Below are 13,982 nucleotides of genomic sequence, written 5' to 3'. Positions count from 1 at the left end.
AGTGGTCCAAGGGACCGCTCAGGGAGTTTGTGTGTTTGCTCAGACACGTGAAATATTAGAGGGAACATTGAATGTGAGGTATTTAGAACTGAAACTTAAACCACATTATGGGAACACGTGAATCTGATATCATCTTCTTAAGACGGGAATTAACATGTGACCTCAAGTTTTTATTTTAGTGTTTAAAAGCTACCTTGTTTTTCCAGATTGTTTTTACCAGAAAAATTATGTCTGGATGCCAGTTTCCTCCTCAAGTTCTCGTCAGCATCAACTAAAACATGTTTGAACAATTAATCATTGTCACCTGAAATGTGGACACTGCAGCAGAGTACACAGAGAAGAGTCTACTGTGATAAGAACGCTTCCTTGGTTACCTTGTGGAATTTCATAGTGATACATGTATTAAAAGTCAGCACACGTGTCTGTCTATCAAGTTTCATATTGAACAGACTAGAGCTTTGTTCTCATTTTTAAAATAAATCCTGTGTAGTCAAACCAGCTAACATGCTCTGAGACAGACCTTCATTGCCTGGTAGAATTGGTCAGGTGACGTCAGAATGTGGATGTGGGAGCCTGGCACCCGGAAGGCTGGTACATGCTCTGCCATCCATCGGAAGTGGCTGCAAAGACCTTCTGTTTGCTGGGCTCCGGCTGAGCTGGTGGGCCTGGAGACGCGATGAGGCGCTGGGTCGGTTTCAGCCAGAAGAGGGGCAAGAAGGAGCACGGAGGACCTGCAGGAAACACGGAAAGTAGAGCAGGAAACTCATTTCATGTTGATAATGATCTAATCAAAGCAACTAGAAAATAGTCTGATCAATTTTCTTTCAACCCCAGAGGGGCGGGTTAAAACTGAAAAATAAAAAAGGCATAAAAATCAAGTTATCAAAGAACAGACGCTCCACAACAGCTTAGAGCTCTTGTATGATTTCAATTGGTGCCTCGATCAGCTGGCAGTTCAAGGCAATCCATATGACTCGAATAATAACTTATCAATAATTAATAACTAATCTCCCATTTACACGCCACCATATTCCATTACATTTATGTATTACAGGTGATCATCAATAGCAGAATCCCTCGAGCAAAGATTTGTAATTAGGCGGCTGCATTTGCGGTAGTGTTTTCTACCATAACTAAATAGATGACGTCATAATGAGAGCTGTAGTGACGTAGGGAACATAAATCACACACAAAGTTTGTAAAGAAGTTTTAAAAAGAACAGTTTTCCACATCCAAGGATTTATCATTTCCTTTTGATGATAACCTGTAACAAACCTACTGAATATTATTTGGCTGGCAACTCATGACACCATTTTGTTTTCCATAAAAGTATATTAAACATAACATTTAATCTGCACAATTTCCCATCGCTTTCAAAGGATTATGTTAATGACCTGACGGCCATTTTACAGATAGACAGCAATTATTTGATTATTAAATAACATACAGATTTATAATTAATATAATCCATCCAAGAAGAGACGCCAAGTCTTTGCTCTCCAGCTCTTGGGCAGGGACACCAAAGTTCCCGACCCAGCCAAGAGATGTAATCCCTCAACATGTCTGCTCCAAGGCCTCCTCCTGGTAGGACATAACTGAAACAGCTCACCACCTAGTTCAATTCAATTCAATTTTATTTGTACAGCACCAAATCACGACAGTCGCCTCAAGGGGCTTTATATTGTAAGGTAGACCCTACAATAATACATACAGAGGAAAAACCCAACAATCACATGACCTCCTATGACCAAGCACTTTGGCGACAGAGAGAAGGAAAAAATCCCTTTTAACAGGAAGAAACCTCCGCGGGGGCCATCAGTTGGGGTGAGAGACACCTAGGCATCCTAGTCAGATGCTGAGGCTAATCAGCTGCTCATGCTTGGAGATGGGGTAGGTGAGCTCCTCACCTCTTAAGTTCACTACCCAGAGCTTGTGACCTTAACTGAGGTTGGGAAAGGATCAACCAGTAAAGCGAAATTAATTAATTTACTCTTAATATATCTGTGTTTTAATAAGTACTTAAATTGAATACTATTCACTTGGGTTGTACAAAATTTTAGAAACACCTTCACCACTGTGAATATAAATTCTGCTTGCCAAAATTACAGAGGAAGTTATATTTCAAAATGAGTTAAAGATTAATTGTTCTTCTGTTAAGTGGCTGACGCAACAATCTCATCCAGCAGCTGAAACGTTCAATCATTTATCAAACTCTTCCTCTGAAGGTGGACCTTATGGTGACTTTGTTATGTAAGCTGCTGCTTCCAGGAATGACGGTGAACTTTGAAATCATCATGATAGTTACACAGCATGTATTTTCCATCAAGCTACAGAACGGTGTCAACATCGAGGCTATAAAATGATTTAACCCAATCTGTATTAAAAGCTTTAAAATTGCTAATCTCAGTGTAATGTTTTGTAGTCTAAAGCAAGTGACTAGTCAGCAACACTAGAAAAGTTTCGTCAATCCATTTGCATTCTTCCCTTTAACAGTGTGTAAGAAAATCGAGCTTTACATGTGGATTTCAAGGAAAATCTACTTGTTGTGGCCCAGATTACTTGTGGAGACGATCACAGGAAGAGCATCATTTTGGAGGTATTGTCTTTTTGTGCCGTCTTTCAGCATCTCAAGTGTCAATGACGTCAGAGCTTTTTACAAGCACACAAACACACTACAGTAAAACTTCCTATGAATTAGGAATAACCAGGATGTTACACCGGAGACAAGAGAGGACATGGCACTTGATAAATGATTAATTGAAATCTAGCAGAGAATTCTGCAGCAGCACAGATGGTGGTACAAGTATAAGATCCAGGGGAGCAAAAGTTTAACAAAGAATCTTATTTTAAGCCAAAATCAGCAAATTTCTTCTTTTTTTTTTTTTTTTTAAATCAGGTTTAACTCATGATATTATACATGGAGTTATTATGTCCCAGTGGCCTTTGAAATAAAGATAATTTACATAATGCTTCAAAATAATTGCTCATTAAGTGCATAAAGTTGTTATGAAGGTGGCTGCTGAGTAGTAAGACTCACTTCTACAAGTACTCAGAGCACACCCAAGTCCCCATTTATTAGGTACACCAGGTCAAGTCTAATTAAAGAGCACAAGAAGTTACATTTTTAATCCGTTTCAGAGAAGTGCTGAAATCACTTTTCACTGATTTCATCACTTTTGTGAAAGGGTCTTTGGGTTCTGTCACGTTATACAGACAGTTATTTCTGTTAGCCTTTTTCACGGCCGTAAAATATGGAGAGGAGATCATAGAAACACCTGTCAGTAAGAAGGACTGCTACTTTATTATTTAAACTGGGTCACCAATCAGCACTTTATTTTCCAGTGGACACCTCCCACAATTCTAAGGCCAAAATTTTTATTTATTTTTTTTAAACAATTTAATGTTTTTAAAACATTCTCAGGGCCAAGAAAATATTTTTTTTGTAGTGATGGCATCAAAATGTGGAATATATGAACAGAGAATATACTTAAGTATAACTTGCAGCTTGCCAAAATAAACGTTTTGGCTCAAATTCACTTCAGTTGCAGAATCACTTGAAACTGGCACAAAAGGAAACGTATCAGTGTCGGTGTTTTTTGGAAACTAGAGCTCATTTTGAAGTTGAAGCCAGCAGCTTGTTTCAAGAAGGTTGGAACAACACACAGGAAAATTTGTGTAATGTCAAAACACACCTGGTGGATCCAGATTGTGCCATACATACTGGTTTGCATTTCATCTCAGCAAAATCCCTTTTCTATACTTTTGCTACTTCATTAGAGTCCAGATTTGCTTCCAGCCAGGCTGGGGAATGACGAGTTCATTTCACATTTGTTTATTCTATTTAATCAGCTGAGTGCAAATTCCAATTCAAGGAAATCTGCTTCACCCTCTGAAGTCTTAGGCTACGTTCACACTGCAGGTCTTAATGCTCAATTCAGATTTTTTGATCAAATCCGATTTTTTTGTCTGCTTGTTCACACTACAAATAAAATGCGACAGCAAACGCGCTCTAGTGTGAACGCTCAAAGCGGCCCGCATGCACAAAAGAAGACGTCACACACAACACGCTCTGTTTAGACCCAGAACACACAATATTGTTTGACTGATGGCCCTTAATATAAAGACTTCGGACTTGAAAATATTGGATTTGTGCCGTTCACACTGTCATACCATGATCGGATATAGGTCGCATAGGGTCAAAAAAAAAAAAAAAAAAAAAAAAAAAAAAATCGGATTTGATGCGCTTTCGCCTGCAGTGTGAACGTAGCCTTAAACAGGTGCTATAGTTTTCATTTGGGTCCACTTGGGTCTCAGTGCTGTAAAATTCATCATCGGACTTCGTGGACTTCAAATAAGTGCAGCAGGAATGACTACTCATGTGTGGCATCTTCTGCATCTGCAATAGTTTATAATTTATCATCGGTTATGAGTCAAACCCTCAGCTATCATGATCTGCTTTTTTTATTGTTTTCAAAGATTTTTCAATAAAACAAATGCTTTCTTGAGCAGAGGGACCTTGCAGGCACTACAGTTACCAACTGCTTTACCAACTCTTTTCTAGGTGACTACAGTCTCAGCTGCCTTTAGATCACTCACAAGTTCCTCCCGAGTTGTTCTCCTTCTGGTTTCACACTGTTCTCATTATCATTGAAACTCCATGAGGTGAGATCTTGCGTGGAGCTCCAGACCTAGGAAGCTTGTCAGTTATTCTATGGTTCTTCCATTTGCCATTAATCACACCAACTGTTGTCACTATCTCACCCAGCTGCTTGGCGATGGTCTTCTAGCCCATTCCAGCCTTGTGCACAATCTTGTCCCGGACATCCTTGGAAAGCTCTTTGGTCTTGGCCATGGTACAGTTTTAAATCTGGAGAAATTTGTTTCTTCTACGCACCGTTGTCTTTTACACAGGTAACAAGTTAAGAAGGCTCCCAGCTCGTTACCTGTATAAAATACACCTGGGAGCCAGAAATCTTCCTCATTGATAGGGGAGCAAATGCTTATTTCCTTCATGGAAATAAAAAATTCATTTATAACTTTTTTGAAATGCATTTTTATGGATTTTTTTGTTTTTGTTCTTTGTCTCACTGTTCAATAAACCTACCATTGAAATTATAGACTGAACTTTCTTTTGTTAGTGGGCAAACTTACAAAATCAGCAGGGGTTCAAATAAGTTTTCTGACTGTACTTTGCACTTATTTACATTTGGTAATATATTTTATGGATGAATAAAAGTAAGTTAAAAAAAGTTATTGTTATGATGTTTGGCATAACTGAAAGTACATGCAATATCAACCATCTAATCTGGTAAATTAGTAACACGACTGTGTATAAAAAAATTTTTTTTTAAAGGAGGCAGAGTCTTTGAGAGGTACTCAAAGGCCACTCTGTGAACAACTGTGTCTAAGAATAGCTCAATTTAGGAACAAATCAGTCAAACATGACTAATCAAAGCTAAATTTCAGGATTGACTGTAAAGCCCTTTACAACCCTTAGTAGTCTGATTTTTTGTAAATGAAAAACAAGATTGTTTTTTTCCTAATGAATCACTGACTGTTGATAAAAATCTGAGAAAACCCGTAAAACATGTGCAAAATGTCAGATGCTTATCTGATGAAAATATTGAGTATGACGGAAAATAATTCATGGCTGCTCAAATAAGAGTTGTATTCAGGAGCACGGATCTGTGGGAAGATGTAACCCTTCATGTGCTTTTTTCTTTTGTCTGCATCCTACATTCATCCCAAAGATGCGGCTCTTTTGTGCTTCTCACACAAGCATGCAGTCTAACAATGCAACCACATTAAAATAATTACAGGGTGGAGTGTTAACCTCAGGCATGCTTGCAACTCTTACCGGCTAATTGTCAGAAGTCCTGGCATTCCTTTGCATTGCTTACAACCTTATATTAACCAGAATACAAATACACGGTCTTGCTTTTGGTATTTGACTTTATGTAAATAAATAATAATCAATAAAAGCTACAGAGTCACATTAAAGTAGCTCAGGTCTTCCTTCTGCTCAGCTGAACTTATTGGGCAAACACAGAGGAGGGATTTCCCCATTACTTGTGATTGGAGTCTAATCATAAACACACAAGAGTGATAAAAAAAACATCAAGAAAGATAACTTCCTCATTTCTACTCATCTTACTCCAAATTATCTCCCTCCTTTTACAGCGGTGCAAATTACGAACGTTATCAAACAGAGCACATCAAGCTCAGTGATTCAGCTCTGTTGTGTGACTCAGCTGACAGAAAGCCTTGACAGTTTTCTGTAAGTTGTAAAAAGACAGAATGGTGTGACAGAGGAAATAAAGATCACACTTTACAATTAATGTTCCAACAGCGCCATATATAAAAAAAAAGTCTACAAAAATAAAATAAAACAAAGTCAAAGTCGATTTATTTTAAAGGGCAGACATAGGAGGGGCATAAAATCACCGCATGTCTTCTAAATAAAAGAATTACATAAGCCATCTGATGACTATAGGCAAGGCAAGGCAAGTTTATTTGTATAGCACAATTCAACAACAAGGTGATTCAAAGTGCTTTACAGAGACATTAGAAACAAAAACAAATAAAAAGCATGGTTTAAAATTGATTAAAACAAGCAAACAAACGATGGAGTTAACTCCCTTTGATTTAACAGAATTAGAGGCTATGCTAGCAATGCAAGGCTTTAGCTGTTGACTTCAATGAACAGAGGAGCTGTTCAGTTCGTCATGTGTATGCACCGCATCTGATTTGATTTAAAGCATGTGACTTAAAAGTCCTTGTAATTTTAAAGGACTTACATCCTCATTCTTGTCAACTGATCCACAGCCTATTCATTCAGCAAACAGGAAATGCTACTTGTTATATTTTAGACCTCGTAAGATGTACATCCAGAACTTGCAGAAGCCAAAACACTAAACGCACTGAAAGGTGAAGAGATGAGTAAGACGAAGAGTTCCGAGCACTGATGCCACAGATACTAATCCAACTTAGCGTAAATGGGACGTGGTGGAATGACCAACCACAGTTGACAGTATAAGATGGACATAGCCACTATGATGTCACTCATGGGTTTTGGGTTCCATATCTTAAAGCTGGTCTAGAGCAGGGGTGTCAAACTCATTTCACATCACGGGCCACATAAAGCCCACTTCTTAAGTGGGTCGGACCAGTGAAAATCCCCTTTCTGTAAGTGTAAAGACATTTAACTACACACATTCGATATAAGAAAAAGTGCGATGTCAATAGCACAGCTCTTTTTTTCTACATGATAAAGAAATGCTGCTGTGGTTAACGAAGATTTGTAAAATTAGAGAAAAGGTCCTGGTAGATCATTTTCCAGATTCTCCTATAGTTACAAAACTGATTTATTCACAGATATGTTTATGTGGACCCTTTAAAAAACAAACAAACAAACAAAAAAAAAAAAAACAGACATTTCTATAGTCAATAGTCAAAAAAGGAACTTTTCGGTCATTTAAATGTTTATCTATTACTTAATTACTTTGTTGTAGTATTAACGGCCGTGGGTGACATGTTTATCGGTAGGAAAAGCTGTAAAACGTATGAAAATGCAGTAAAAACTTCAAAATCTATGCTCTACTTGACATTTTCTAAAGCCGTCCAGTGGGGCAGATTGAAGTCTTTACTGGCCCCCAGGTCTTATGTTTGACACCACTGGTCGAGAGGTTGTAAGATACCAGCAAGATGAATTCAACAACTTTGACAGTATAGAAGACAGACACAGATTCCACATCACAACAGTGAAGCCAACACTGAAGTGCTTTGATAAATGCTTAGCCAATGAGCACGCGGTTTCACAGCCAGATCCACCCATCGCACGTCACATCCAAGTGAAACTGAAGCACAAATTTATTTACAAAATGCACCAACACCATAAACTTGGTGGAGGTCCAGTTGATGCATGGGTAAAGCTTCTTACTAAACATGCAAGCAGACAGCTGCCACTGTTGGCACACCTGTCAAAGTCAGTCACATCGCCAGCTTTAACGCTTGCGATTATCAAAAGTGATAACTCCTGAAAAAAAAGAAAAGAATTCAAATTTAAATGAAATCACTCACAGTGCACTATCAGGACAAAAATGCTATTTCATGTTGTATAATTAGGCATGTTAACATAGGAAAATGCCTAATTTGGGGAATGACTCACTTTCGTAAGCACTCTCACCCAGCCATTAGAGGAACTGCAGTTTTTGCCACTTGACTCCCACATAACCTGTAGGTCCCCAAGAATCCCTAAAAATGTTGAACATGCCAAACGTTTCAAATAATGAAGTCAGAGTATCCCTGTGAATGAAAAAGTCTCAAGAAGGCTTCAGAATGCCCTAAGCACTTGTTATTTTCTACTTTTAACGCTGTATTGCACCACAGCGAGAAACATCTCTCAGGTACACAACTCTGTGTGAATACAGAGCTCCACCCCTCTTGTCAAACCTTGTGTTTGTGAAGGGCAGCCAATCAGAAGAAAGGCTCTGACCCTAAAAGTATACGTGCTGAAATGGCTCGTTTTAAACAGAGGATAAACTGAGATTCAGCACCCAGACCCAGATAGGATAAATAGAGATTTTTTTTTTTTTTTTTTTTTTTTTTTTAAACTGTAAATCAAGTAAAGCCACTCCAGTAGAAGAATAAAAAATGAGCCCATCTATGTTTTGGTTATAATACTGCGGACTTGTTACAGCATGTGTGCACAAAGTCCAAAGTTCTAGCATTCATAAAAGAGCCATTCCCAAACTGCTGCCAAGAAAGCATGAAAGCAATATACTATGGAATGTTCGTTTTTAAATTCCACAAACTATTTCCTTCTGGGAAGCAGACTCGACCCAGGAACTACAGTTCACACAAAAAAAAAAAGTAATGAATGTCTACACCAAGTTGTAAACCTTCAGGGTTAAAAAAAAAAAAATGAAACCAGCAGAGAAGTTGCTCTAATTTTCTAACTTCAGTCACAACAATAAGTTTAAAGCCTGGCACAAAAGATGATTTGGGGGGTTGTAGTTACTCCTTCATATCACTATACAGCTGTATCATTTTAAGGCTTAAAGTTAAAGGCATGGCTGTGATAGACAGGTGCCTTGTAGCACTTAGCTAGGGTACCTGTATCTGTAAGCTGTGGAGTTTAAGCATGCCAAGCAAGCAGCATCTATAAGTGCACTTATAGATCTGGTGTTTAAATGCACTTACACATTTAATCGAACAGTATAATGTACACAAGAGTGACAAATACGCCACGCAATCGTCTTCCTCATGAGAATCCTGCAGATCCAGAGATTTATTCTAAAAAATGTACACAGGCAAGCTGCTCATCATAGCAGGATGGAAAGAAGAATGTCCCCAACTCTTTCAGTCAATGTCTTACGTCACGAAGATGACAGCCAAGTAATCAGGCTGAATTCTTCACATGGTACAATTTTCTTTTTTATCTTCTTTTGAAACCATCCCTCAAAGACTATTTATAAGCCACTAAGTCAACATGAATGACTGCTGGGACACCCTAAAACCTGTTTACCTCCCCTACAGGGAATACAGTTGTTTTTAATTTCTCAGCTTTTCCTGTTCTGTCAAGCGAAAAATGACTGAAGTGAAAAGCTCTTTTTTCTGAAGTCTAAAGACGACTCAGGCGTGTCACTCCACGTGTTGATTTGAATAGACCCCAACAGCTGCTTGAGTTTAGTTGCAGCTGTGTGCTAGCTGTCACACAACAAGACTGGAGTGAAGGTGGTTGTCAGAAAGGTGTAGTAGTTTAGCATTAGTCACACGCAACGTTACAAAACAACCACAGCACAGCCAAGGCTTGTCTTAGTTAACCTAACACCACAGGTGAAAACAGTGCTTCACCCTCTGTACTAGCGTGTGACGCAGAAGGGCGTGTGAGCCGTGGGTTGCCGACCTCTGATCTAGATAGTAACGGCTGCATGGTTACTATCTAGACAGATTTCTCAAGTCCATTTAACATGATCCATCCACTGCGGCTGAGAGAGAAGCTACAGGAAATGTAAGTAATCATGTCCACCATCTCATGGATTGCATACTACCTGACACACAGTCTGCAGTATCTGAGACTTTATGATTTGTTGAGGTGCCATACTGGAGCTCCACAGGGAATTGTGCTTTTTCACATTGCCTTGTACACCTCAGGCTTTTCAGTAAAACTCAATATACTATGTTATTACTAATGGGAGAGAGTGGGAGCACAGAACACCAGGATATTATTTTGTGGAGTATTCTGGGAGGAATCATCTGCTTCTGAATGTGAATAAAATCACATAGACTACTGAAGGATGAGTACGGCTATACAACTCCTGTCTATCCTGTTGATGTGGTGGAGGAGTACCTGTGCGCCCGGGTTTCCACATCAATAACAAGATGAACTGGAAGCCCAACACAGAGGCTCTAAACAAGACAGAGAAGAGCAGCAGTGGTGGGTGCCAAAAAAGAAAGAAAGAAAAAGACAACATAATATTGCAATATTCCGTGTGGAAATATTGTGTCACTACAGGCACACTAGATATACTTATTTTATTAGAGGGCTAACCATTCTGCAATAACGTTAGCCAAGGAAACTTAAATGAACTGAACCGAAAAACTATCCAGCAATCGACTAATTGCAACTCTTGGTGACTAATGGTTGCCCAGAGCTTGAGGACGTTGTGCACTCATGATCACTTGCACAGGTCGCCCGATCGGACGCAACTGTCTGCAAACAGTTGCAGTGTGACTAACTGCAGTTCTACTGGATCTTACTGGATTTTGAGGACATAATTTGCTGTTGAAAATTACAATATATGTTAGTTACAATATACTCAGCATATCACAAAAAGTTAAAATCAGAATAATATTGTACCATTAGTGAATTATCGTGTTAGTAGCATATCATGGGGTGCCTTGTTACTCCCAAATCTAACTAGCTAGTTCTACTTCATCACAAAGCTCAGAGCCTTTAAAGATAGGGTCCCCAATCCCAGTCCACGAGGAGCCGGTGTCCTTGCAGGTTTTAAATCTCACCCTGGGTCAACACACCTGAATCACATGAGTTCATTACCAGGCCTCTAGAGAACTTCAAAACATGTTGAGATGCAGGGAACAGCTGGGGGACAGAGTGTCTCGAGAGTTGGAGACAGATGGAAAGGTGAAGATGCAAGGAGTAGAGGTGGTAAAGGTGGATGTGTTGGTCAACCATCAGTGCATGAGACAGGTGCAGCAGGTGGAGACGATTGCCTGGGGTGATTTTTGAGGAGGATAGCAGTAAGAGTGAAAGGGAAGGATTAGAAGGTGGTAGTGAGACCTGCTGTGATGTGTGGTTTGAAGACTGTGGCACTGACCAAAAAAAAAAAAAAAAAAAAAAGACGAAGACAAGAGGCCGAGCTGGCACTGACCATGATGGACAAGATTAGAAATTAGTATATCCGACGGACAGCTCGGATTGAGCAGTGTGAAGACAGGGAGACAAAGCTGGGCTGGAGGTCGATGCTAAAGATAGGGTGAGATGAAGGGAAATGATCCGCTGTGGCAACCCCTAAGGCCGAAAGACTATCATTATTACATCATAAGTTCAACTGCTATTTCCAAAATAAAAAAAACAAATAAAACATAGCTGGTTTCTTATTCATTCCCATGGTGCACTGCGTGTCAGTTATGAAAACTTCCCCATATGGTTAGCTGCTGTTTGCTGAGTCTCGTGAAGTTCATTACTGGATATTAATGCGCTAAATGTGACTCTAACTATGGTTATCATTTGCTGTAAACGTGTTATTTTCACTCGAAATAAGTCGGGGTTGGTGGCCAGACATGTTCACGTATAAAGGATTTTAAGACTTCGTGAAAACAGAGGGTCAAAATATTCGTGTCCGATGATGGGTGCATTAGCAAGAGCTACACTAGCAAGGCAAGCTAGAGGTGAGAAAGGCGCTAAGAGAAGTGACACTACAGCGGCAAGAAAAGCGCACTTTTGTCCTCGTGTGTCTTACCCTCCTCGCCGGTCCCGTGCACGGAACACCCGGTCAGATATCCGGGTAAAAACCCCAGCTATGGCCGGTGAGTACACGGAGTACACCAGCCTCCTCCAGGACATGGGAGCCGCCATTGCTGCAGCACTGCGAGTTTGAAAAAACTTTATAGACACGCCTCTCAGTTCACAGACACAGACGCTTTCTACACTGTGCAGTACACAAGATTGTAGTGACAGCTCAAACCGTGCCAAGCAACTTCAATTCAGTTCAATTCAGTTTTATTTGTATTGCTTCAAAGCACAACAACATTTGCCTGAAGGCGCTTTAAACTGAAAGGTAAAGACCTTACAATAATAAGACCCTACTGTAATAGGTAAGGTGCTTTTCTTTTAATTAAATAAATTAAATATCGCTGGTTTGGGATCTGTTTTTCTGTGATTTTGGGGGTGATTTTAAGTGTCTTTTAATGACCTGCAAATTATTTATGCTCCATTTTTAAATTAACCACCAAGGCACTCTTTAAAAAAGACATGTGACCATAGAAAAGCTTAAAGATATATTTTTGGTAACACATCTTCCTGTTCAGTTATCTGTTAAAGCTGTGCCTTGAAGATTTTCAGTCATGCAATGCATGGCGTGCATTGTTTCAGCCGACTGATAAATGTGTGTGTATGTGTTTATATTTGGAAGGCTCATAGCACGTGAGAATCTTCATTACTGCTGTCTTATAACAACAATACTCGCAGCAGTATGTTTCAGTAGAATGATATGGAGAACAATCAGGACTACTATCTAACTTTACTGCTTTATTGATTTCAAAACACTTTAAATATGAGTTGATATCTTTTATGGCCTTACAGCCTATGTTTGTTCTTGGATTGTTAATGAAAATATTAGCAAGAAAGACCAGTAATCATAGCATTTGTAATTGATTCTCACTATTTTTCAGAGTAAATTTAAACCTTTTTCTCCTCTAAAGTTACAGATTTGGCTCTTAATTTAAAACGAGTCACTCTTTCAACCTTTCATTACATATAGGGCATTTGCATGCTCAAGCAACACTGTAGGCTGTTGCTCAAGAGCATTTGCAGTAAGTCAGATGTTTCCTGACACGGACACGACACAGCGGACTGAGAGACCCCTATCTTTAAACATAAGCCAGTTTGTCAGATGCTATTTATCCTTCATGCTGTTAAGAAAGAGAAGGGAGAATGCAATGACAGCCCATGTTGATGCTGAATAGCTTGAAAATATCTGACCTTAAGGTAAGGCTTTGTTTATGGAAACTCAGCAGAGAGATTTGTAACAGCACAAGGAAATAGACATAAACCTTGAAAGTAGGCTACTTGATTATTTCAGTGAAACACCTAAAAAAAATTTCTACCAGTGCTTTTTTCTTAATTTGTGCACATGTGCTTTTGTATTCTGTGTTTGTCCAAACAAACTACAGCAAATTTAATAAATAGTAGAGTAACATTCACTGCGGTACAGTTTTAAAATACTTGAGTCTTTACTCAACCTCAGCAGATTAAATATTGAATAGATACGAGTACTTTAATTCACAGCATTATGACAACTTTTCACCTAGATACAAATTTAGGGGTGCTTTTTTAAAAATAAAAAAATAAAAATACTTCTCCTACCTATCTGGGATTACTGAGACCTGATATGTATTAAAACTAAGAATAATATTTGCATACATTAAGATATTTTTTGTTTAAGTCTTTAACAGAAGTCTGTGCATTTTCCTGGTAATCCTGGCAATCTTCTGCATCAGTAAAAGTAACCCTGCTAAAAACAAAAAAAAAGTAAATAAGATTTTTATTACAATCCTGCTGATTTCCCTTTAGGGAGAAACAACAAAATGTCTTCTACGGGTGTGAATATGTTTATATAACCCATATTTTCGGGGGAAATGCTGATTTCTACATAGATATCTACACTTGGATGCATTATTTTATATGGAGCTGAGGATTTTTAATGCTTTAACGGCAGATCTGAGTGTTAGATGAATGC

General features: G+C 38.9%; 1 protein-coding gene across 1 annotated transcript in view; it reads right to left on the bottom strand.

Annotated features, from left to right (window-relative positions):
* LOC120738216 (CDP-diacylglycerol--glycerol-3-phosphate 3-phosphatidyltransferase, mitochondrial) overlaps positions 1–12,142 on the bottom strand; it is a 45,028-nt gene extending 32,886 nt beyond the window's left edge. Inside the window, exons 1-2 of the mRNA XM_040039401.1 lie at positions 11,985–12,142; positions 521–731 (exon numbers count right to left, since the gene is read on the bottom strand). Of these exons, the coding sequence (XP_039895335.1) occupies positions 521–731; positions 11,985–12,100 (327 nt within the window). The 5' untranslated portion in view covers positions 12,101–12,142. The remainder of the gene's footprint in view (positions 1–520; positions 732–11,984) is intronic.
* Between the last annotated feature and the right edge of the window lie 1,840 nt (positions 12,143–13,982).

The sequence above is a fragment of the Simochromis diagramma genome, unplaced genomic scaffold, assembly GCF_900408965.1.
Source record: "Simochromis diagramma unplaced genomic scaffold, fSimDia1.1 OVJJ01000402.1, whole genome shotgun sequence".
NCBI classification, from domain to species: domain Eukaryota; kingdom Metazoa; phylum Chordata; class Actinopteri; order Cichliformes; family Cichlidae; genus Simochromis; species Simochromis diagramma.
The sequence above is the reverse complement of the archived record's forward strand: the minus strand, read 5'-3'. Positions and strand labels throughout refer to the sequence as shown.